The 26,037-nt window shown below is 46.3% G+C and overlaps 1 protein-coding gene across 1 annotated transcript in view; it reads right to left on the bottom strand.

Annotated features, from left to right (window-relative positions):
• The window catches only part of PEBP4 (phosphatidylethanolamine binding protein 4), a 79,555-nt gene that overhangs the window by 11,940 nt on the left and 41,578 nt on the right, over window positions 1–26,037 (bottom strand). The window contains exon 4 of the mRNA XM_066593445.1: window positions 5,173–5,271. Within this exon, the coding sequence (XP_066449542.1) occupies window positions 5,173–5,271 (99 nt within the window). The remainder of the gene's footprint in view (window positions 1–5,172; window positions 5,272–26,037) is intronic.

Here is a 26,037-nt window from a genome sequence, read left to right as displayed (position 1 = left end):
GGGTCTGTTCCACTGAATTGGTGCATCGCCAATGGGGTGCCGATATTCAAAAAGGGGTCAACAGGCCAGTAAGTCTTACCTCTGTGGTGGGTAAAATGTTTGAAAGGTATCAAAGAGATGCTATCCTGGAGAACCTGAAGGAAAATAGCTGTAAAACTCCATATCAGCATGGGTTTATGAGAGATCACTTCTCTCACACCAACCTGATCAGCTTCTACGAGGAGGTAGTTCTAGACTGGACCGGAGAGTCATTGGATCTGGACTTTTCCAAAGTGTTTGATACCGTGCCACATAAAAGGTTGGTATATAAAATGAGAATGCTTCATCTGGGCGAGAATGTGCGTAAGTGGGTAAATACCTGGCAGATATAACTACTTCTGTCTTCTCTATTGCAGCCAACTAGCATTCAATGACTCTGCGCTCATGAGACCACACACCTCAACCAAGGGAACATGGTGGTTGAGCCTGCCTTGCAATGTATCAGGGGATGCATACTTGGCTTCTTTTTCTGCGAGTTACTTCTTGACCACATCATGAAACGAGCAATCAGACCAAATATGGTTGGAATTGTGGGATGTAACCGACTACAATGGGTTACTGCCTTGGACTTTGCAGATGCACCTTCACTCCCCCAAATCCAAGAAACAAGCTGAGCTCCCGAACAAGAAGCGGCGGTTGTTGGTTTACAGATTAACTTCAAGAAGACACAGATTAAGCTAGTTGGATACACCATAGGCACGAATGCCTCAATCACAGTCAACTAATAGCAGTTGCAAGAAATCAACTGGTTTGTCTACTTAGGTAGTACAATCACTAATTACAATGATGCTGAATGTGGTGTCCAGCATCTTATTGGGAAGGCTTGTGCAACTTTCCAACGTCTATGTTCTATATAGGCTACCACCTCACTCCCATTACAAACAAAGATACGACTTTTGAACACCATCATGATTTAGACTGCATTATATGCATCTAAAACATGGAAAGTAACTGCACGTATCAACCAGGAACTTGATATATTCCAATAACATCACCTGCTGGGGTCACTTACCATGATTGGTTACAATTGGGTTACAAATGAAGAAATTTATTGCTACTCCAGTATGCGGCTGTGATATAGAGATATTGATAAAGTGTCCCTCCAACTATCCATAGCAACTTGCCACTCAGGATACTGGGAAAGATGAATTCAATGTATTAATCTCCCCTCCCTCACATCTGTGATATGCATTCTTCCTCCGGAAGTATTTTGATCATACTGGCAATAAGGTTAGCCAGCGACAGGAAGATGTTAATTGACCCCCTGCCAGTGGGGTTTAACACCTCAGGTAGTATCAGCAGACTCCATGTCACCGAAAGCCAGTCTAATGGAGAATCTTTTGATAAGGGTTATTGGTCGTGTGAAGGTCCTATCCCGATAGGAGTTATAAGTTTTGTAATCAGGCAAGCCTGCTGAATGAAACACATCTAGCCACATTGAGTTCCAAAGCCCAGAACACCCTGCACGGCGTATCCATGTAACTGGTTATAATTTACTTGTCATGCTTGATGTCGCTGAATAGATAAAATCATGACCAGAAATAAGCCGGGCCTATATTCCTGATCGGAGGGCCTCCGGCCAATATATGGGGAAAATGGAGAATTATGATTTTTCCATCCAAGAGATGCATGGCCCCACCCCAACTGTCCTGAATGACATCCAAAGGGGCAGGGGAAGGAGTGTTCATAAGGGATCCTTTATAATTCGGGGCTCCACAGTCTCCTGTTGCCAGACCACGGAGGTATGCTGCTGCATATGGAATGTCCCGTTTTGTTTCCAGGACCCCACCAATCAGAACCTTGAGCCAGATATCCCAAATCTAGTATCTTTTGTTTATTTTTCTCCTTGTTTTATTTTAAAATACTGTCTTGTTATGTATACCTGTATACCCTTATACACCCATGTAACAACCTTTTTGTATACCCTTTGTGTATGTATATATATCTGCACTGATAGGTTTTTTTAGAATAAATATGCAATTTATTAGTTAAGTCTTGTCCGTTTTAAAATGAACCATAAACTCCAAAGATTGTGTTCATAATTCATAGTTTGGGTTCCAGTTTCCCTTAACAGCTGGTGGTGGCAGCGTGTGTGTGTGGGTATTGCAGAGCAGCAGGTGATCTGAGCTTTCGGTCTGCGTGTGTGCAGAAGCCTGGAAAAGTTGGGTACAGATCCACCTGTATTCTAACAACTCCATGCTTGCAATCCTGCTAGAGTGATCGATCGAGGCTCTGCCATGATAAGCGGTCATAGCGCCGAGCGCACTCTGAACAGTCAATTTGTGACAAATTAGTGATAGAAGCGGGATGGGTCAGGGTCCCCACTGGGTATAAACAGATCATGGCAGAGAACCTTGTATTGTCCCCTAATGTATTTATACATAGTTATCAGGTCGCCCTTTAACCATCTTTTTTCCAGGGTGAATAATCCCAATTTTGTTAGCTTCTATGGGTATTGCAGTCCTCCCATTCTGTTTATTAATTTATTTGCTCTTCTTTGAACCCCCTCCAGCACTGCAACATCTTTCCTGAGCACCGGTGACCAGAACTGTGCGCAGTATTCCATGTGGGGCCTGACAAGTGCCTTATATAGTGGGAGGATAATGCTCTCGCCCCTATACCTCTTTTAATTCACCCCAAGACTTTATTTGCTTTTGCAGCAGCTGACTGGCATTGATTGCTCCAGTTTAGTCTACAGCCAACTAGTACCCCCAGGTCTTTTTCCATATCACTTTTCCCTAGCAGTACCCCATTTAGTGTATATTGGTGATATCCGTTTCTCCTGCCCATGTGCATAACCTTATATTTATCAATATTGAACTTCATTTGCCATTTTTCTACCCAAGCCCCCAGTTTATCTAGGTCCATTTGTAGCCGCACATTGTCCTCCATTGCATGGATTATATTGTATAATTTTGTGTCATCTGCAAATATCGATATTTTACTGTGCAGCCCCTCTATCAGGTCACTGATAAATATATTGAACAGAATGGGGCCCAATACTGAACCCTATGGTACCCCACTAGTGACAGTGGCCCAATCTGAGTACAAACCATTTATAACCACCCTCTGCTTCCTATCTCTGAGCCAGTTCTTTACCCAGATACACACATTTTTGCCTAGAGTTGTCTCATTTTATATATCAGCCTATTATGTGGCACGGTGTAAAATGTCTTAGAAAAATCCAGATATACAAGATCAATAGACTCTCCCAGGTCCAGCCTAGAGCTTACTTGATCGTAGAAGCTGATCAAATTGGTCTGACATGATCGACGCCTCATGAACTCATGCTGATATGCAGTTATACCGTTGTTTTCCCTGAGATATTCCAGGATGGCATCTCTCAGAAACCCCTCGAATATTTTTCCAATTATTGAAGTGAGACTTACCGGCCTGTAGTTGTCAGACTCACTTCTTGACCCCTTTTTGTAAACTGGAACCACACTGGCAATAAGTTAATTCAGTGGTCAACCCTGATATCAATAGAGTCCCTAAATATAAGAAATAGCGGTCTATCACGTCAATTAATTACCTTAGAACTCTTGGGTGTATTCCATCTGGGCCCGGCGATTTGTCGATTTTAAACTTTTATTAATCGGCTCTGCACCTCCTCCTGAGTTAGGCAGGTGATATTTAGCGAGGGGGTCGTTTTATACCTTGAATGTCACGTGACATTTCTTTTTCCTTCATGAATACACTTAAGAAAAAAACTATTTAATAGATTTGCCTTCCCCTCATCATCTTCTGTGATTTCTCCTGCATTATTTGTTAAAGGGCCAGTGCTCCCAGTGCAAATCCTTTTACCATTTATATAACTGAAAAATAGTTTAGGGTTATTTTTGCTCTCTTTGTCAATCAGTCTTTTTGCCTCCTCCTTGGCAGTTTTAATCTTTCCCTTACATAATTTGATTTATTTACTGTTGGCCTTTCATAGGATGGATGTCAAAACTACTACCTTTGACTGACGATGGCATTCTCTTGTCACCTGATGCGCCAAAAAAGTGTTAGGGGGACCTAAATCTAAGTGCCATGCGGCAGAATCTTCCACCGTGCAAAACCCACGTCAAACTCTGCACCACTTGGTGTGGATTGTGATGCAGATTTGACTCATTCATTCAAATAGGTGGAAAGCACACTGCAAATCCGCTGCTATAATTGATATGCTGCAGATCCAAAATCAGCACCGCAAGTTGATTTCCACGTGGATTTCATGCATATTTTTTCCACGTGTGGATACGTTTTTGAATCCATGCCTCTACTGTAAATTTACTGTACTGAGAATCCGGACAGAAAATCTGCCCCGTGTGAGCATGACCTTAGTATATTTGTACATATTGTGGATTTTTGATGCACGTTCACTTGGGTGTTCACATACGTTTGGCTATGTAGCATATCTATCTCTAGAAGCGTTTTCCTACATACTGTACGTGTAAATGATATTAATACATTGGTGCCGACTGTAGGTTTACTGTCCTCTTCACAGCCCAGAGCAAATGTCAGAGATGGGTTATAATTATGACGGATGCATTAGATCTGCGCTGCGAAGGTGATCTGCGCATAATCAGCCCTTCTATAATAAAGTCTTAAAGGAAAAAAAATAGTGGAAAATTAAACAATTTTAATTAATTATTCTAGTAATGTCAGCTCACTAGAATATCTTATTAACCCCCAATGGGAAGAGCAATAGCTGCAATTACTACAGGCAGAAACAATGAGAGAAGGTGGTTAACAGGTTGGCGCAATTATAAGCTATTATCATCCATTGTCATCATTAGCTTCGGATAGGAAAATGTAAAATTAAATCGGAGTGATCTGTGGTTTTACCTCCCGCTCCCCCTCACCCATCTATTACATGTGATCGCAGAGATGCTTTATGCCATGGCAGTGTATTATTCCACTTGCTCCGCAAAAACCCCTCATATGCAGAAGACGCCACGATCCAACTAAAAGGACCGATTATGGCGTTCGTTATTGCATGGATGATCGCCTCTATCGGCGCTGTGTATACAGTATGCTGTATATAGACTACTTTATGAGGATTTATTAGGGGCTTTATTAGGCTATCATACAAATAAAGAGCATGAATTGGCAGCTCGGACTATTGGACAGATTCGTGGCCCGCTTCCCGGTCACCTGTATGTCAGCGATCACCCAGTGGTTCCAGTACTTGTTTCCTGGACTCTCTCTGCTGGGAGCATCTGGATCCATCATCAGCAGACTATACATCTTGTCCTGGAAGGAGAGAACATGTGTAAGACTGCAGTGTAATACACAATTTAAAAGGTCTTCATATTTTTATTAAATCAAGGTCAAGGGTTGTCTGTTTTGTTAGAAGGGTCCCCAGACAATAAGTAGATCATAAGGTGTCCCCATGCTGGGAACCCCAGCGATCAGAAGTAATATATGCGGAACCCTGGCAGTAAGTGTTCAGTGTCACTACAGGGGAAATTATAGGGGTTCTCCAGGATTTTAACGAGACATCCTCAGGATTCGTCTTCAAAAGTGGATCAAAAGGGATTCCCCACTTGGGATACCCACCGATCCGCTGATCCTCTGGATGCTGTCAGTGCAGCTCAGCTGGACATCCACAGTGGAGTCGGAGTCATAAGCGTAATAGAAGGCATAGCTCCCGTTGATATCAATGGGAGGGATGCCTTCTATTACATTCCCAGCTATGATCTGGCTGCACTGATAGCAACTGGAGGATCAGTGGTGAATAAATGTGAAAGGGCATGTAAGCCAAGGCTGCAACAATTACAGTAACAGAAACATGTACCTCATACACATTGTTTCTGTTAAAGTAAGTTTTGCAGCCATGGCTTATGTGCACATTTGTTGGAAATGCTGACTTTTGTTTATTTGCATGCATTGCATTGGGGATGGAGTGGCTGCCCTCACTTTTGTCCTGTAATCTATTCACCCATCTGTCCCAGGTGGCTTAAAAGAAACCTGTCACGTCCCCACAAGACCATAAACTAAGTTATGGTGCTGTTAAGGGATGTAACAGGGAGCTGGGTGTTGTATTTTATACCCCCCCCCCCCCCACTCTTGTGATCCATAAGTGTCCACTTCTGACGTAGGCACACGGCACGAAAATCTGACTCTTTTCAGAGTTCGGTGCTCTCCTATAAAGGTCTATGAGAGAGAGCGCAGGGGAGTCTGAAAGTCAGATTTTCTACTGCGCACGGACTTCAGGGAGGAACACTGCTGGATTGTGGGAGTAGTGAGTATAAAAAAATACATCACCCAGCTCCTTGTCACATTACCTAACAGCACCATAACTTAGTTTATGATACCGTGGGGACATGACAGGCTTCCTTTAAAGGAAAGTATATGGCCAGTTATCTAGCTCTCTGTGTTCATTTGAAGCCTTTGGCCCAAAAAGAGGGGTCTTAGAGCTAAGTGCTAGGTGTGGCGGATGGGCCCACATATTTTGAACAAAACATGTGCAAAGAACCTTGTGTTTGCATGCAGTTGGTATAAACAGCTGTGCAGTTTTTTTTAGATATTAAAGGGGTTGTCCCGCGAAACAAAGTTGGGGTATACACTTCTGTATGGCCATATTAATGCACTTTGTAATGTACATTGTGCATTAATTATGAGCCATACAGAAGTTATTCACTTACCTGTTCCGTTGCTAGCGTCCTCGTTTCCATGGTGCCGTCTAATTTTCAGCGTCTAATCGCCCGATTAGACGCGCTTGCGCAGTCCGGTCTTCTCCGTGTTGAATGGGGCTGCTCGTGCTGGAGAGCTGCTCCTCGTAGCTCCGCCCCATCACGTGTGCCGGTTCCAGCCAATCAGGAGGCTGGAATCGGCAATGGACCGCACAGAAGACCTGCGGTCCACCGAGGGTGAAGATCCCGGCGGCCATCTTTGCAAGGTAAGTAAGAAGTCACCGGAGCGCGGGGATTCGGGTAAGTACTATCCGGTTTTTTTTTTCAACACATGCATCGGGTTTGTCTCGCGCGGAACGGGTGGGCTATTGAAAAAAAAAAAAAAAAACCCGTTTCGGCACGGGACAACCCCTTTAAATGTCTGAGTGCTGAGGCATGAGTTTTTGTTACCATCCTTAGGATAGATATAGTATAGTCCCAGGGAAACACCCTTAAAGTGAACCTGTCAGCAGGTTTGGGCAGCATGAATCCGGCACAGGTAAAACCTACATGAATCGAAACGGCCTATTTTGAAACACTGTTGCGTTTCAGAAAAAATATAATTAGATGTTTGAACTGAGCTCTCCGAGTTCTCGAGTCAGAGGGGCGAGCGGCACCAGAGCCTCCCTGCCCGTGTCATCAAGAGGGATAGTTCCTCTCCCTTCTTCTGTATAGGATGATGCGGGTGGGGAGAGCCCAGCATGGTCTGCTCCTCAAGTCGAGCACTCCGAGAGCCGAGATCAGAGTCAAACCTCTAAGTATATATTTTTCTGAAATGCAACAGTGTTGCATAATAAAACCCAGGGGTTTACAGAGAGGATCTAAAACGTCACTTTTATTTGTGTGTCTAATTTAAAACAAGAGCAGATATATAAATCGCACAGAACTATGGATGGCACCAACTAATGTGTACTTCACAGGACTCAACAGTCTGGATCCTAAACTCTAGGAGGCGGCCTTAGGCTCCTACGGTAACAAACACTAGTGTCTGTGGGCGTGTCTGAAAAAATGGGGATCAGTGGGAGGTGCACCGCCGTTGTCACCTCTCTCACTGAATACCCATCCGGTTTTCAAGGTACCACCCCCTGTCCCCAGCGTTTAAATCTGTGACAGTGAAATTGGTCCTTCAACCCCGAAACAGCTGTGTATATATGGTATTCTGGCTTGGTTTTCAATCCCCAGTCATTGTTATAAAGACCTGTATAAAGAGTCTAAGATTGACTTGTAGGAATGCTGCCTTCCAATAGGTGGCACTGCAGAGGTATTATTCCATCTTCTGTATTTGCATACTTCCCAGAGGAGCATGGATGGCCTTATAAGTCTCCTCACTTATCATATAGGTGTCTCCTCACTCACCTTCTAGGTGCTCTCCTTAAGGAGAAATGATACCCTTCCCGACCCATGTAGCAAGCAGTTATGCAGAAATTACCATTTTGATTATGCATGGTGCATCTATGGATAAGGTAAGTGTATACAACACAAGTATACAGTAAATCTCCCTGGACACACAGAGAGAGCTGGAGCAAAGTGTGCCAAATTATACATTTTTGAAACTCTACACCTAAGAATTGTGAAAAAGGTCTAGAGTAAAAAAAAAAAAGATACAAAATGCACCAGATGTAATAACTTGCTCTGTTGTCTTGGTGCAAAATACACCGACTAAGGTGAGATTAGGATGAAAGTCTAGTAAGATACACCCCATTAGACAGCAAGTCCCACTGATACTTTTGGAGCAGTTTCTGCCCTTCTGGTGTTGTTGATCCTTTTCTGTAATATCAGGACAGTATTAATAAGTCTCCGCACTCTTTTATAGACCACTAGCTGTATTTAGCACAGATCTGTAAGATCACAGCTAATACCCATTGGAGCAGATTTACTAATAACGTGTGCACGCTCTCAGGTACGACATAGCCTTCGTTTATCGAAAAACGGTCTATGAAAAACCGGCCTTGGCGGGCATAGCAACCGATCACAGCTCATTTTTCTAGGGTTGCCAAGCTTTTTTGCTGCTATGGGCAAGAACAGTTTTTAATAAATCTTCTCTGCATTGTGCGTCCCGTTGAGGAATACGGCGAGCGCTATGCAGGCTACATGTGGTTTTGCTCACTTAAAAATGACCAATTACGGTTAAAAAAAAAGGCAGGATTGGACCGCAAAGCAGTCAGAGTGAAAAAGCCGCTCGTGTTACCGACACAATTTGTATTAGCGAATATAGGGGTCTAAGAGTGAATTCACAAGAGCGAGGTTCTCGTGTTGCGAGGCGTAAATAACTTGCACTGAAATGGACACTGATGTTCTCAATGGGTCTAATTACTTATGCGATTTTTTTTTTTGTAGGGATGATGCGAGATAACGAAGCCGCAGCAGGTTTTATTTTTCTGTGACTGGCCTATGGTTACTAATGGCCATTGGGGGAGGGGAAAAAATAGTACATTGCAGTCACATATATAAGCGAGTGCGATGTGATTATTAAATCTTACCTATTAAAAATATACATTCATAATGGCTTTGCAATTTTAGAACCGCGATGTATGTCCGAGCTTTTTGGACTGATATCGCGCTCACCAGTGCGAATGCAACCTTACTATAAAAAAAAGTAGATGATCTACAGTATACAACACATAAAGGCCAACTATAACAGAAAAGCTAACACTAATGACAGATAAAGTGATTTTTTAAAATACTTTTACACATCGAGCCGCTTTGCCATATTCTTTGAGAACAGCTATTAAAGACCCCCATCTGCTTCCACCCCCCAATCAGTAAGTGTACGGAGAGTCGGGAAGTACACAGCTTTCTTGCTGGAAGTAAACAGGAAGAGAAACACTGGCAGCGATCGCTTACTCCGTGAACACAGCACAGCGCATCTGCTATGGGCTTTTATTGTATATATATATGTGTGTGTGTGTATATATATATATGTGTATATGAGGCAGACATGCAGAAATGATCACACTATGGTGTCAGCAGAGGTCTTCAAAATAACATCATCTAAAAGGTAGCCATAGGCATCAAGATTGGCCATGGTCAAGTGTTCCACCATGATCGACCTGGATTATCAACGCATCTGTAACATTTAAACCAGAAACTTGGTTATTTTGTTAAAAAAAGATTCCCCCCCCCCCCGTGGAGAAATTGGTCAACTGTAAAATTATATCTCCATTAAGATTTAAAGAGTTGGAATATGCCATCCATGTCCGATCAAAGGTGGTCCGCTTACAACGACGCCCGACACTATAAGAGTGCTATACCCTTTCAGCTCTTGCTGGCTATCCCAGCCCAAGTGCAACATCATTGTAATGATGGGTGGAGCAGTAAGCCAACTGCGGGCTACTAACTGGGCCAAGGAGAAGGGGACTGCCTGCTACCGTCATGTCTGGCCTACTCACAGTTTCAGCGGGTAGCCCGGGCTTTATGACCACATACCGGTTTTGTGTTGTTTGGTGGGGTGAGGGAGGGTGGCAGAGGAGAGAAGAGATATTGCCATAAAGTGATGCAAACAATTTTTTACTGAGGGAACTTTCAAGGAATAGTAGTATCAGGTGGTCACACTGGTGATAACAAGTCTATGGTGTCCAAAAGCGGATTTCAGCTGCCAATTGTTCGGACCCCTATTGTCAGGAGAAGGAGCTGCTGCCAGTTCCCCTTTCCGCGCCCCCAACTAAATCCTTTCAGTGTGATCACACAGAGGACCCAATGCTGTTGCATAGCTGTGCTCCAACCCTGGCTCTCTTGCTCTAGCATAGCTTCGCTCCTCCCCGGGCTCTCTCTCTTGCGTAGCTTCACTCCTCCCCTGGCTCTCGCGTAACTTTGCTCTTCCCCTGGCTCTATCGCTCTCGTGTAGCTTCGCTCCCCTTTCCCCCAGCTCTCTCTGTGGCTTCACTCCAACCCTGGCTCTCTCGCTCTCGCGTAGCTTCGCTCCAACCCTGGCTCTCTCTCTCTCGCTCTCGCGTAGCTTCGCTCCTCCCCTGGCTCTCGCATAGCTTCGCTGCTCCCTGGCTCTGGCTCTTGCGTAGCTTTGCTCCTCCCCTGGCTCCCTCGCGTAGCTTCGCTGCTCCTCCCCCCCGGCTCTCTCGCGTAGCTTCGCTCCTCCCCTGGCTCTCTTGCGTAGCTTCGGACCTCGCCCGATTCTCCTGCGTAGCTTCGCTATTCCCTTGGCCCTCTCGCTCTTGCGTAGCTTTGCTCCTCCTCTGGCTCTTGCTCTGGCGTAGCTTCGCTCCTCTCCCTGGCTCTCTCCCGTAGCTTCGCTCCTCCCCTGGCTCTCTCCCGTAGCCTCGCTCCTCCCCCTGGCTCGCTCTCTCTTTCGCGTAGCTTTGCTCCTCCCTCCGGCTCCCTCGCATAGCTTCGCTCCTTCCCCGGCTCTCTTGCGTAGCTTCGCTCCTCGCCCAATTCTCCTGCATAGCTTTGCTATTCCCTTGGCCCTCTGGCTCTCGTGTAGCTTCGCGCCCCACCCCCCCCGTCTCTCTTGCGTAGCATCATTCTCCCTCCCCCACCCGGTTCTCCCGCTTGGCTTCGCTCCTCCTTCAGTTTCTCCCGCACAGCTGCGCTCCTCCCCTGGCTCTTGCTCTGGCGTAGCTTCGCTTCCTCCCGGCTCTCTCGCTTAGCTTAGCTCCTCTCCCGGTTCTCCCTCGAAGCTTCGCTCCTCCCCCTGTTCTCCCGCGCAGCTTCACTCCTGGCCCTGGCTCTTGCTCTGGCTCTCGCGTAGCATTGCTGCTCCCTGGCGTAGCTTTGCTGCTCCCTGGCGTAGCTTTGCTTTTCGCTCCTCACCCGATTCTCCTGCGGAGCTTCGCTCCTCCCCCCGGTTCACTCGCATAGCTTCGCTCCTTCCCCGGTTCTCTCGCATAGCTTCGCTCCTTCCCCGACTCTCTCGCATAGCTTCGCTCCTTCCCCGACTCTCTCGCATAGCTTCGCTCCTTCCCCGACTCTCTCCCATAGCTTTGCTCCTTCCCCGACTCTCTCCCATAGCTTCGCTCCTTCCCCGACTCTCTCCCATAGCTTCGCTCCTTCCCCGACTCTCTCCCATAGCTTCGCTCCTTCCCCGACTCTCTCCCATAGCTTCGCTCCTTCCCCGACTCTCTCCCATAGCTTCGCTCCTTCCCCGACTCTCTCCCATAGCTTCGCTCCTTCCCCGACTCTCTCCCATAGCTTCGCTCCTTCCCCGACTCTCTCCCATAGCTTCGTTCCTTCCCCGACTCTCTCCCATAGCTTCGCTCCTTCCCCGACTCTCTCCCATAGCTTCGCTCCTTCCCCGACTCTCTCCCATAGCTTCGCTCCTTCCCCGACTCTCTCCCATAGCTTCGCTCCTCGCCAGATTCTCCTGCGTAGCTTCGCTATTCCCTTGGCCCTCTCGCTCTTGCGTAGCTTTGCTCCTCCTCTGGCTCTTGCGTGGCTTCGCTCCTCCCCTGGCTCCCTGGCTCTCCCGTAGCTTCGCTTCGCTCCTCCCCTGGCTCTCCCGTAGCTTCACGCTCTCCCCCCCCCTCTCTCTTCTCACCCCCCCCCCCGGCTCTCTCACATAGCTTTGCTTCGCTCCCGACTCTCTTGCGTAGCTTCGCTCCTCCCCTGACGCTCTCTCGCTTACGTAGCTTCGCTCCTCCCCTGGCGCTCTCTCGCTTACGTAGCTTCGCTCCTCCCCTGGGTCTCTCCCTCTCACGGAGCTTCGCTCCTCCCCTGGCTCTCTCCCTCTCACGGAGCTTCGCTGCTCCCCTGGCTCTCTCCCTCTCACGAAGCTTCGCTCCTCCCCTGGCTCTCTCCCTCTCACGGAGCTTCGCTGCTCCCCTGGCTCTCTCCCTCTCACGGAGCTTCGCTCCTCCCCTGGCTCTCTCCCTCTCACGGAGCTTCGCTCCTCCCCTGGCTCTCTCCCTCTCACGGAGCTTCGCTCCTCCCCTGGCTCTCTCCCTCTCACGGAGCTTCGCTCCTCCCCTGGCTCTCTCCCTCTCACGGAGCTTCGCTCCTCCCCTGGCTCTCTCTCTCTCACGGAGCTTCGCTCCTCCCCTGGCTCTCTCCCTCTCACGGAGCTTCGCTCCTCCCCTGGCTCTCTCCGCCTCACGGAGCTTCGCTCCTCCCCTGGCTCTCTCCTCTCTCGCTCTCGCGTAGCTTCGCTCTTCCCATGGCTCTCTCGCAGCTTCGCTCCTCCCCTGGCGCTCTCGCGTAGCTTCGCTCCTCCCCTGGTTCTCGCTCTCGCGTAGCTTCGCTCCTCCCCTGGCGCTCTCGCGTAGCTTCGCTCCTCCCGTGGCTCTCTCGCTCAGCTTCGCTCCTCCCCTGGCGCTCTCGCGTAGCTTCGCTCCTCTCCTGGCGCTCTCGCGTAGCTTCGCTCCTCCCCTGGCGCTCTCGCGTAGCTTCGCTCCTCCCCTGGCGCTCTCGCGTAGCTTCGCTCCTCCCCTGGCGCTCTCCCTCTCACGGAGCTTCGCTCCTCCCCTGGCTCTCTCCCTCTCACGGAGCTTCGCTCCTCCCCTGGCTCTCTCCCTCTCACGGAGCTTCGCTCCTCCCCTGGCTCTCTCGCTCTCGCGGAGCTTCGCTCCTCCCCTGGCTCTCTCGCGTAGCTTCGCTCCTCCCCTGGCTCTCTCCGCTCCGCCCCTGGCTCTCTCCTCTCTCGCTCTCGCGTAGCTTCGCTCTTCCCATGGCTCTCTCGCAGCTTCGCTCCTCCCCTGGCGCTCTCGCGTAGCTTCGCTCCTCCCCTGGTTCTCGTTCTCGCTCTCGCGTAGCTTCGCTCCTCCCCTGGCGCTCTCGCGTAGCTTCGCTCCTCCCCTGGCGCTCTCGCATAGCTTCGCTCCTCCCCTGGCGCTCTCGCTCAGCTTCGCTCCTCCCCTGGCGCTCTCGCTCAGCTTCGCTCCTCCCCTGGCGCTCTCGCGTAGCTTCGCTCCTCCCCTGGCGCTCTCGCGTAGCTTCGCTCCTCCCCTGGCGCTCTCGCGTAGCTTCGCTCCTCCCCTGGCGCTCTCGCTCTCGTGTAGCTTCGCTCCTCCCCTGGCGCTCTCGTGTAGCTTCGCTCCTCCCCTGGCGCTCTCGCGTAGCTTCGCTCCTCCCCTGGCGCTCTCGCTCAGCTTCGCTCCTCCCCTGGCGCTCTCGCTCAGCTTCGCTCCTCCCCTGGCGCTCTCGCTCAGCTACGCTCCTCCCCTGGCGCTCTCGCTCAGCTTCGCTCCTCCCCTGGCGCTCTCGCTCAGCTTCGCTCCTCCCCTGGCGCGCTCTCTCTCTCGCGTAGCTTCGCTCCTCCCCCGGCGCTCTCGCGTAGCTTCGCTCCTCCCCCGGCGCTCTCGCGTAGCTTCGCTCCTCCCCCGGCTCCCTCGCTCTCGCGTAGCTTCGCTCCTCCCCTGGCTCTCGCGTAGCTTCGCTCCTCCCCTGGCTCTCTCGCTCTCGTGTAGCTTCGCTCCTCCCCTGGCTCTCTCGCTCTCGTGTAGCTTCGCTCCTCCCCTGGCTCTCTCGCTCTCGTGTAGCTTCGCTCCTACCCTCGGTCTCTCGCGTAGCTTCGCTCCTACCCTCGGTCTCTCGCGTAGCTTTTTTTCTTTTCTTTTTGCATACACAACCCCTCACAAGCCCCGTTAATGGGAAAATTTAAAAGTTACGGCTCTCAAAATATGGTGAGTCAGGTGTTCTGTGGTGCAAATGTAGTAAGAAAAATAACGTACAAATTTTGCATTGTCGTAATCCTACCGTAATTTATATGTAATTACAATTATTACCTGCGTTTGACCAATGTTCACCTGACAGGGGACCAAGGCAAGTGGACCTATACAAAAACTAGTTGAGTACCCGTTTTAGGCTTCTTTCACAAGGGCTTGCAATTTTCGGCAGTCCACATCGTGGCTGAAAATCGCATGAACGAGAGAAAGCCGCGACCAAGTCACAACTAAATCTTGTATTTTCTTGCCCATTCAGACAGCCGGGTGCAGCGTATATATATATATATATACCGCAGCCTGGAATTCCAGGGAGCTAAACTCGCGGTAATAGAAGCCCCCATAGAAGCCTATAGGAGCTGTCGGCAAGGGTAGGGGGAGAGAGTTTAGTAGTCCCTCCCTCCCTTTGCCGGCAGCTCCTATGGGCCTCTATGGGAGCTTCTGGCTGATCGCGACCAAAAGATAAAGCAAGACCTATCTTTTCCAACCACGTGTGAAAGCAGCCATCCGGAATCCACAGTGTATGTGCTGTCTGTTCCGGCCAATTTTACACATCAGAAAATCTCCCATCTGAACGAATGATTGGAATCCAATGCTTCACCTGGTCGCGATTTTCGGCCAACTTTTTATCGTGGCCAAATAGCCGCGATAAAACGTTCGTGTGAATAAGGCCTTAAGGTATTCCTACAATGGCCCCATTAATTTACCTGGAGCTTGTAGAAATCCGAGTACCTGCTAAAGAAACAGCCCTCTTCACATGTATGGAACAGATTTCTAGTCGCAGAAAGTTTTGGAACAAGTTTGCCATGTGTGTGAACTGATTGGTGCGATAGGCGCTTTGGGTGCAATGTTAGGGCTGAATAGTGTTATTGTGCCGAGACGTTCACTAGAATTTAGCCAATTCTGTCACAGTGGTGTTTAATGCAGGATGCTCCCCCCCCCCCCCCCCCTACACTACACCATGTGAGCAACACTGGCCAGTCAGAGCAGAGCAGTATGTAGGGTCTTAGACTACCAATGCATACAAAGTGGGCATCATGTAGTCAGAGAAGTGTTTCGGCCATTTTTGGTTTTCCAGGCTCGGCGCATCGCTAAAGAGTCAGTGTAGAAATTCCCTAACAAAATTGTAAAAAAAACAAAAAACAAGTAAAACTGGCATGGTGTGGCTTGGTATATATGGGCAAGCTGCAAGTGTGAGAAGCACTGGCTGAACAGCAGATGCAACCAATCTGCTGCTACGTATAGGCGGCTGTATGGCTCTCCATTCTAAAGAATACGCCAGATCCACAATGCCAGTCCTCCCTGCCAGATACAGCACCACAAGCCGGTTTTATAAGTGTAGTCAGTACTGTGATAGGCTCTGTGTAGTCTGCGCCCGAACCTTTCGCCAGGAGGTATACGTTGGAAAGCTTTCCCAACGTATACCTTTAATTGAAGGCTCTCGCATATGTCACTGAACAGCCATCCGCTGCATACGTTAACCACAATGGAAGGAAAGCGCCATATACTGCATCAGGATTTTTTATGCAAAAATGTAGGTTAAAAAAAACAAAAAAAACCAAAAAAAACCACGGGACAGCATTTACCGGCCAGTGGCCAAAAGAACACTTTTTGGGTCTCCGGTAGGGAAATGGGGCCTTATGGACACATTAGACATATGTGATTGGGGCTTTTCCAACATATTTGCCAAAAAGGACTCCATCTGCAAAGAATAAATTAACCCGTATTCAGCCTTCCATCAGACGTACACATTGGGAAACCTGCTCAACATATACCGGTGTATATCATGTTTTAACTGAACGCTTCTGTATAGGAATTGCGCAGTCTATAGAGAGGGGAAAAAAATAGGTATACAGACTTCTATCATTCTGATGGACGACACTCTTTTGGTCCATCAGTTGCGTGAAGCCCAATGAAGACCTTGGTCACAGACGTAGAGTATACGAAACAGGTAGGGGTCCAGCACAACGAACGGCGCCTTTACCAATACAACATACGTTTAGAGGAACCTAGACCATAACGGATGAAAAGCAAGTAGTACAGGAACGGTTAACCAGCCATGCTGGTATTCAGAGAGCGCTCGATGCCAGCTGGTCCCTGTGATAAGTATATAAAGACGCCAGTTAGGCAGTAGTAGACGCTCCTTCGAGGGGGGGGGGGGGGGTGTATCGGTCTCGTTCCTTGTTCTACTGTAATTGCATTATTTAAAGCTGCGTTTCTGTGACAACTGCTCAACCTGACACATGCAGAGCGTGCTGCTAACAGGCAGCGCATGGCAACACTGCCGAGGATTCTGGGAGACACTAGAGCAGGCCTTCCTTTGTCTCACCTGCTAGCATGCTCGCTACGGTAGAAGGATTAACCACCTCTCTGCTGGTTCTAAGTAGCTGAGGAATACAGGAGCAATTCTTCACTTTTGCACAAGTAGGTACAGATCATGCAGTTGTGCCAACATTTTAGTAACCCAAGTCCAGGATACCTGCACAGCAAGGTAAGTGCCCTATAGAAAAAAAAAAAGTTGAGACTGCTTCGATATAGAAGCTGGGACCTGTATATCCTCCAGGTCAAAGAAGGAACTACTTAAATTAAAGGTTTGGACTTTGCCATAGACTCCCTCCAGCAAACCCAATGGTCTCTGTAGAAGTAGAACTAAAACTTTAAAAAACTTTTTGCATCATAATGAGTCATTGATATCCCTGGACTATACTGCTACTAAGGGCTGTGAAATATAGCTTCCATGCATGTTGAGATGGCCCTACAACTTTAATCACAAGGCATGCATTACTCCCCTACAAGGATACAAGATGGGAGTGTACTCAAAGGTCAGGTGCTTCCAGTGTCGGGTTGGGTCTTCACCATTTTCTTTGGACTGTCCTGCTGTTCAGATCTTTTGGGCCAGGGTGCTTAGTCACTTTCACACATTTGACCTCGACGAACCCTTTTAAACCTAATTTGGGCAGTATTTGCTTACATAGATTAAGATGTGAGCAAATGCACACCAGGCAGTTGTAAAACATTTACATATACTTGCTATGGCCGGAGTTAAAATGGTGCTCCAGACGTGGATTGACATGAACCCTCCTTCCTTTAAACTTTTTCTGGAAAAACCTCTGTGTCCTTATGCAAATGGACTTGGTAGAGAAAAAAAAAGAAACAAGTATAGAAATTTTTTGAGAGCTGTCAAAGCTTTATTGACGTATTACCCAGACGTGTGAAGCAAGCCATCAGCGGATGTTTCCGTGCGTTGGCCACCTACCTCCTTTAAACTTCCTGGATCCAACCTTTGCCGAATCGAGGTAGCACAAGGAGTAGACACACAAAAATTTACATCAGCCCCATTGAAATGAATGGAGTTCTGATGGTGCACTTGGGGCCAGTGCTCCATCCAATGTGACATCACTGTGGGGAAAGAAGCACACCCTGCAGTGACAGTAGAACGGGACATGGGAGTCCCATTCTCAAAACCAGTGAGGGTCTTAGTGGTGAAAGTCAGGATCCTTGGATAGGGGATAACTTGAAATTCTGGCAAAACACCTTAAAACCAGACATCCCTGTATTTCTTGATCCTTGCACTAACATGATATTAACCTTTTCCAATCCACTGTCTGACATCTTCCTATATTCTGATTGAAGCTTGTACAGCTGCAATGCCAGAAGACGTCCGACTGGGTATTTTTACCGTCTATTGCCAGCCACTCCGCTGTCGGAGCCTCTCTGGCGCACACTCACTGGCTTTAGCCAGTAGATGGCACCATTGTATGTATAACAGCAAAAAGAGAAAGACTTTTAGGAAACCTTGAATCTAAAATTGGATTGGAAAGGGTTAAAGTTGTATTTTAGGAGTTTTGCTTATTGACAACTTGTCCTTATGCCAGGTCATCAATATCACATCTGAGTCTGATACCCAGCACTCTTGCAGATTAGCTGTTTGCAGGAGCCACTGTGCATTAGAGCTAGCACTCCATACATTATGCAGTGGCCTATTAGGGTACTGCAAGCACAGTCCCAGTGTTAGAAAATATGGAGTAGTAGTTGCTTGGAACAAACTTCTATGTGGTCAGAAAATCAACAATAGGTTGTTGCCTGGGGTAAGCATCTATGTATCCATCCTAAGACAGAAGTAAAAAAAAAAAATAAAAAAAAAGACCGGATATAAAAAGGAAATGGGGCAGACTAGATGAACCACATAGTCCCTTTGTGTGTCAACCTTGGTGTCTTCCTAAGAAACAGGAAACATTAAGACTGCAGCATCCAGCGCAGACTAAAGTCCCATTTGGACTCCTAGAGCCCCCATACTTTAAGCATCGCATTTGTTCAAAACCAGAATGTTTTGCCATCATATACTTGCTACATGGTCCCTGTGTTCTGCCAATTCTCTTAGGACATCCACGTCAATGCCGGTGGTCACACATACTCCATAGTGTAGCTCCGTGCCATCACCCGGAACTTGGAGAGAGAGGGCAGAGCGATTCCTGCTAGTTGCAGGCCAAACAAAAAAAAATTAAAGAAATATTCTGTGCATTTACTATTGATGACCTTTCTTGGTATTGGTTTCAATGGGGGTGATGCCTTCTATTACACTTCTGGCTGACACGGGCATCCGGCCACGATGCACTAATTGTAGCCCAGAGTATGAGCTGAGCAGCGGACCACTAATCAACTAGTGAGGTGTTATCCCGAGAATGGGTCACCAATAGTAAACGCTTGGAATACGCCTTTAACATACTAGAAATAGCTTGTTCTCACTACCACAGCCTGCTATGTGAAGGAGTTCCACAGGCTCTACAGCAGCAAAATAGGTAGGAAATCATGAATGAATTAAGTTGCTAAAAAGGATTCCATCACCAGGTTCATGCTGCCCATTCCACAACCAACATGGACCCAGTACAGGTATGTATGGTACCCCCATAGATGTTTTCTTCTGAAAATCTGCTGTGTTTCAGAATACACTTTGAAGTTTGACTTAGACCGGAGTTCCCAACCTGCATAATGCAGAGTGACATCTCCCTTCCTGCTTGTATGTAGGGAGACCGCCGTCAGCCTACATGATGGAAGGGGGGGGGGGGGGTAGGGGAGAGGCCAGCGCAGCCCAGACCCCACGATTTGCAGCTCTAGTCCAAGTCAAACTTCAAAGTGTGTTTATTCTGAACTGCTGCATGCCTGTCCCAGGTTCATTTTGCCAGTGGTTCAGGTAGTAGGAAGCTGGTGACCGTTTCTCTTTAATTCCTTGAAGACGCAAATATAAAAGTTAAAGGCCAAGAATACTTTTTTGGTCCAGACTTTTTAAGAATCAGCTGTTTCATACCTTCCCGACATGTGCCGTACAAATATGGTGCGTGTATGGAGCAAACCTGACCCATACACAATGGATGTCGGCCACCTTTGATAGCGGACACCCATCCTCAACAACCACAAATGGAGACACCACTATTTGCAGCCGTTAATCCTTTAAATAGAGCTGTTAGTTCTGTCAGCAACATTTAAAAGCCCAAATTGACATTCAGGAAATTCACACAACCCCCATGTGAGGGAGCCAGCCAGATGTCATGGCAGTCCAGAGGCTTCTGTGGCTGCCAAGAACGATCACCTATCAATCAGAATGCAGTATTGCATTATACGATGTAAGTGATCAAATGATCGCCAGTTCAAGGCCTCTGTGGGACTAAAGAGAAGCATAAAAAGGGAGTAAAAATGGTTTTAATTATATCTATCTATATATATATAAAATTGAATGTATGTCTGTATGCGTGCGTGTCTGTTTGTCCTTTATGCGCTACTACACCATTCATCCGATCGCCATGAAACTTTGGGAAGTTGTTGAGTACACTCCTGAGAAGATTACTGGCATAGTACATCTATCCTATGATAAATGGCGCGTGTGCGAGCGTCATCGACAGTTACGCCCCCCCACACGTAGATCGTTCAATTTCCATCATTGCCACTAATTCTCTCACTTCCCGATGTCATTAAAACATGAAATTTGGCACGAGCATTGATTATGTCATAAATAGGAAAAGTTAATGAGTCCCAACTCGATTATTCAATTCTTAGCGCAAAAGAATTAGCATTCAAATTTTACATACGGAATGTAATTCTCTCACCTCCCAATGTCATAGAAACTTGAAATTTGGCACGAGCATTGAACATGTCATAAATAGGAAAAGCTAATGGGTCCCAACTCGATTATTCAATTCTATGCACCAAAGAATTAACGTCCAAATTTTACGTACGGAATCTAATTCTCTCACTTCCTGATATATATAAATGAATGTATGTCTGTCTGTCTGTCCTTTATGCATTACTACACCATTCATCAAATCGCCATGAAACTTTGGGAAGTTGTTGAGTACACTCCTGGGAAGATTACTGGCATAGTACAACTATCCTACGATAGGTGGCGCGCGTGCGAGCATCATCGATAGTTATGCCCCCCAGACAAAGATCGTTTGATTTCCATCTCAAGCACGAAAGCAAAAGGCATTATGAGCAACGGGATGCGTGTTCAACTACAAAATGATGCATCCGCCGAAGGTGTCGCAAGACCATTGCTGGATATTGAGAATCCTGAGGTAAAATGAAAGCTGTGCTGTGATTGGTTGCTATTTCTTATACTGCTGAGGCAACATGAAAGCTGTGCTTGGTTGCCACTTCTTATACTACTGAGATCACATGAAAGCTGTGCTGTGATTGGTTGCTATATATTATACCACTGAGGGAAAATAAAGGCTGCACTGTGATTGGTTGCTATTTTTTATATTGCTGAGGCAGAATAAAAGTTGTGCTGTGATTGGTTGTTATTTCTCTTACTGCTGAGGTAACATGAAAGCTGCCCTGTGATGGGGTGTTATATATTATAAAGCTGAGGTAACATTGAAGGTGCGCTGCGATTGGTTGTTATATATTATTATACCACTGGGGTAACATGAAAGCTGCGCTGTGATTGGTTGTTATCGTTATCTCTCTCTCTATATATATACACGAATGTATGCATTTCTGTCTCTCTTCGCAGCAACGTGCGACGGGTCAGCTAATTATATATATTATATATATATATATATAGATAGTTAAAAAAGAAAAGATAAGTCCCATCGAAAAATAAAAAAATTGGTATCACTACATCTGCAAAACTCCAGAATAAAGTATTACACATTAAACCCGTATTGTGAACGCCATCAAGAAAATATACGCAATGCCAGAATTTTGATTTCTTTTGGTCACCCCATATAAAAAGAAAAAAAAAATGGAAAAAAATGCAAATAAAAAAAAAATTAAATCATATGGTGTCCCAAATTGGTATTAATAAAGATTGCAAGTCACCCCACACCCAATGCTAATCCAGAGGGAGGAAGGAAAAAAAAAATAAAAAAATTTATTTGCCCAAATTAAAGGCGGAGAAAAAAAAATAAAAATTCATTCCCAGTTGGCAGTCGGAATAATAAGTAAGATATCCAGACCCCTCTTGTACCATTTTAATGAGTTCACCATCGCCACGTCCTCAGGCAGAGAGTTCCATAGTCTCACTGCTCTTACAGTAAAGAACCACGTTCTATGTTGGTGTAGAAACCTTCTCTCCTCTAGACAAAGAGGGCGCCCCCTTGTTACCGTCACAGTCCTGGGTATAATAGATGATGGGAGAGATCTCTGTTGTCCCCTGATATATTATACATAGTTATTAGGTTGCCCCTCACATCCTTCTCTCTAAACTATATAACCCTAATTTTGATAACCTCTCTGGGTATTGTAGTCCGCCCGTTCCATTTATTACTTTAGTTGCCCCTTTTGTACCCGCTCAAGCTCAGATATGTCCTTCTTGAGTACCGGTGCCCAAAACTGTACACAATATTCTATGTGCGGTCTGACCAGTGACTTGTAAAGAGGAAGAACAATGTTCTTGTCATGTGCCCCTACGCCTCTTTTGATGCATCCCATGATTCTATTTGCCTTGGCAGCAGCTGCCTGACACTGGTTGCTCCAGTTAAGCTTGACTAAAATCCCCAATACAAGCTGTCTTATTTTAACTAGGGAGTAAAAAAAAAAAAAAAAAAAAAAGAATAAAACGAGGAACGGCTGCACGAGGAAGGGTTAATACGGTAGTTAGTTGTGCATGCCGAACTGCCCTTCTGAAGGCAGGCACTCAACCATCTATCAGAGTGAAATTGGCTCTGCTGCGGTGGATTCAGGTAAAGAGCAGCTTTGACAGTCTGTTCTCCCTCACTGAGGTCGGGGTCAGGCATGCTTTCATTTTAGTTTGTGTTTATCATGTTGCTTTCTGGTGAATCACCTCAACAGGTGAATGAATTTCTATACTTACCAATAAAGGTTTCATTTTCGTGCCTCAATGGCTACGTACAATCAGGAAAATCAAAATTTCTAAGTTGCTAATGGGAATATAACTTTTAAAAGAGAACCTGTCATGACCATTGAGCCCCATAAACTATGAGCCATAGCAATGAATGGGGGATGCACATGTGGAAGGAGTCACTCTGCCGACATGCAAAGACTTCGGAGGGACACAGGGCAGGAACGGGGTGCCCGGTTAGTATAAAATGCTCCCCGAACACCATGTACTTTGACCTTTAAGCCCCATAATGTAGTTCATGGGGGCCTAAGGCCATGACAGGTTTCCTTTAAGCATGGGGCAACCATGTAGGGGGTCTGTTCACAGGTGGCAAAGCAGATCTTCAGCTGCAGAAAATATTTTGATTTTGATGCAGGTTCATCATTATTTTTCACAGCCCTTCAAGCGGGACGAAATCCCCACCAAAATCCACAAGAGGAAAATATGCTAAAGTTTTTATTTTTTTTTTAACCCTAATAAAAGAAGCCTATTGGAAAACGCCAAAAAAGCACAAGACCCAGAGAGTGCTGTTGGGAGGCAGAATGGTGAGTAAAGTCAAACTCAATGAGTCGGCCTCCTCCTGCCGGTGATCAGTTCAGGAGATCATCATATTTGGACTTCACTCCAGTGACATCTTATTGTGGTCAAAGTTTTCCGTAAATCTGCTAAGTATAATGAAAGGTAGGGGGTGGACTTTATATGGGACCTCACAGCTTGGACGAGGGCGTCCCTGATGTGGCAATATGTGGGAATCTATTAGACAAATCCCAGTTCTAGGGTTAAGAAAGGGTTGAGTCCAAATCAGAGAACACTGGGTCTCCCATAGGGGGCTGGAAGAATAAAGGTGGTCCGTCCTTTATAATTAACTAGTTAGTGGTGAAAGACCACATGAGTGGGCTTCATCTTCAGCTTGTGGAAAACATGGCGCCAAGTACACAATCCTACCAAAAAGGATTTGGACACATCAGTAGAATGGATTGTCTTATTAGCCTGTCATGTGTCCTAAACCATGCTCCATAAGATGCAAACCCTTGGAGGTGGCAGCCATAATTTGTGATAGGAACTGCACACTATTGGATATATAGGACTATGCCGATGCATACAAGCCATCAAGCAGCACAATGCATCAACCCATCTACAGTGGTGCAAAAAGTGTCGTTATTGGACAGTTGAGCAATAAAATAATATTCTATGGAGTGACGAATTGCACTACTCCATCTTTAGATCAGATGGAGGTACCTGGGTGTGGAGGATCCTGGGGAACACCTTCTGCCTGAGTGTGCTGTGTCAACAGTTAAGTACGGTGAAAGTTCCGTTATGGTCTGCAGATGGTTTATATGGCATGGTCTCTGTCCGTTGGTTGTAGTGACAAGAACCATGAACACAGAGGTGTACCCTGACATTCTAGACAATAATGTGCTGCTGACAATGTGGTAATACTCTGGGAATGGTCAGCAGTACTCCAACATGACAACATGCCTTATCCTGAAATCAACCTAAATCAGTGTTTGATTTATGACATGGATGTGCCACATTTGGACTGACTGCACAGAGTCCCAACCTGAACCCTAATGGACATCTTCGGGATGAACTGGAACGTTGGGTCAGGAAATATGAACAACGTTAATGTTTGAGAGAACTTGACAGACATTTGCACATTTGCAGGATGAATGGAGGGAAATACCAGTTGAAGTTTATCAGATGTTTGTAAAAAGTATACCATGGAGAGTATCTGATGTCATTAGGGCCAAAGGAGCCCTACTAAGTAGTAACATATGGAAATAAATACTACTTCTGATTCTTGCTCAGGGGTCCAATTATGGTTGGTAGGGTAGTGTACAGTTGGTTGTCTTTAGGTGGTTTCCAAAGTGGCTCTTAGACTTTAGACCAGGCTTTCCTAGATTTACCTGCAAGGTGGCACGATTTACATGAGCTGGTGATCACCAGCCTGTTTGCGCTTGTGCAGTCCATTGCTTAGACAGGCATATTCATAGTTTACGCACTCCATGAGAATCATTCGCTTCTTGCTCGGGGTTTCATATTCGCTGGTGGTCATGAATGGCCGTCCATGTGTTGCAGAGAACGCACCTGAACAAGAGCCGCTCGTGCCGGCCATCTATCAGTCTGGCTCACAGAGGGCTCTAGAGTAGGAGATTGTATAGCGCCAACTTATTCCAATGCGCTTTCAAGTAATTTATTTTTTACTACCCCTCCCACCAAGCTAGGTCCTCATTTTACCGACCTCGGAAGGATAGAAGGCTGAGTCAACCTTGAGCCAGCTCCCTGAACCATGTGTGATTGAACTCTCAACCTTCAGGTCGTGAGCGAGAGCTTAGGACTGCATATCTGCTTCCTTAACACTCTGCACCACAGAAGGCTCTTCATGACATCCATGCCCGATAGGGCTTATCTTTACGAGAAAACCCCTTAGGAACTTCAAAGCCATTATGAAAGTTTTATGAGCTTTGTTTATAGCGCACTATGCATAAATTCTTCATTCTGGAAGCGGGTATGAGAAGATATCTTAACCACTCTAGATCTTCTGCCACCGGTCTGACGTATGGCGCCATATACAACAATTATATCAAGGCCTGATAACAAATATCATTCACCATTTGCATAATCAAATCGAGTGGTATATAGCAATCCTCAGTTGTTAACACAGCAGCATAACATTAAACATAGTAACATGAGAAGATTACAATGATGACGTCCATGATGACCGAGGGCACAAATTTGAAAAAGCAAGAAGTGAACAGTTGGGATGGAAATTAATCCCCTTCCCATTACAGTCATTGTCCGGTTTTTTTCCATCCTTTCCTTCCAAGAGCTATAGCTTATTCTTCCTCATCGACAGCCTTTTGGGGGTTTTGGACAGGGATAACTTGTTAGTAGCTGGGGGTGCGCACCACAGAGGGAGGAGAGTCTGAATAAAGCACTAGCCGTACCAGCGCACCATTCACTTTCAGTGGGTGCCACATGGGTATTTGTCAGCCGCAATGAAACGAATGGAGCAACGCCTGCACATGTGCGTAGCCGACACCTGGCATTTAAAGTGACCCAAGTGTCATTTAGATGTCCAGAACTGACCGCCCCATACTGCGAAAAGATCACAGAACTTCATTCAGGTATCATGACTTAATAGAATACTTACAGAAACCCAATATTTATTGCATATATTGTTAAACAACTGCAAAAAAATTAAAAAATTTTAAATTTTATAAGAAACAAAGAAAAAAACCATTGATAAAAGTCTGATTAAAATAATGCTTTATACTGCTCAGTGAATGCCGTTAAAATTTACGTAACGTAACTATAGCGTTCTTGGTCACCAGATCTCCAAGAAAAAAATGCAATAAAAGCAAAATAAATAAATGAATTAAATCAGAAAGTCATA

Source organism: Eleutherodactylus coqui, chromosome 2 (genome assembly GCF_035609145.1).
Source record: "Eleutherodactylus coqui strain aEleCoq1 chromosome 2, aEleCoq1.hap1, whole genome shotgun sequence".
Lineage (NCBI taxonomy): Eukaryota > Metazoa > Chordata > Amphibia > Anura > Eleutherodactylidae > Eleutherodactylus > Eleutherodactylus coqui.
The sequence above is the reverse complement of the archived record's forward strand: the minus strand, read 5'-3'. Positions and strand labels throughout refer to the sequence as shown.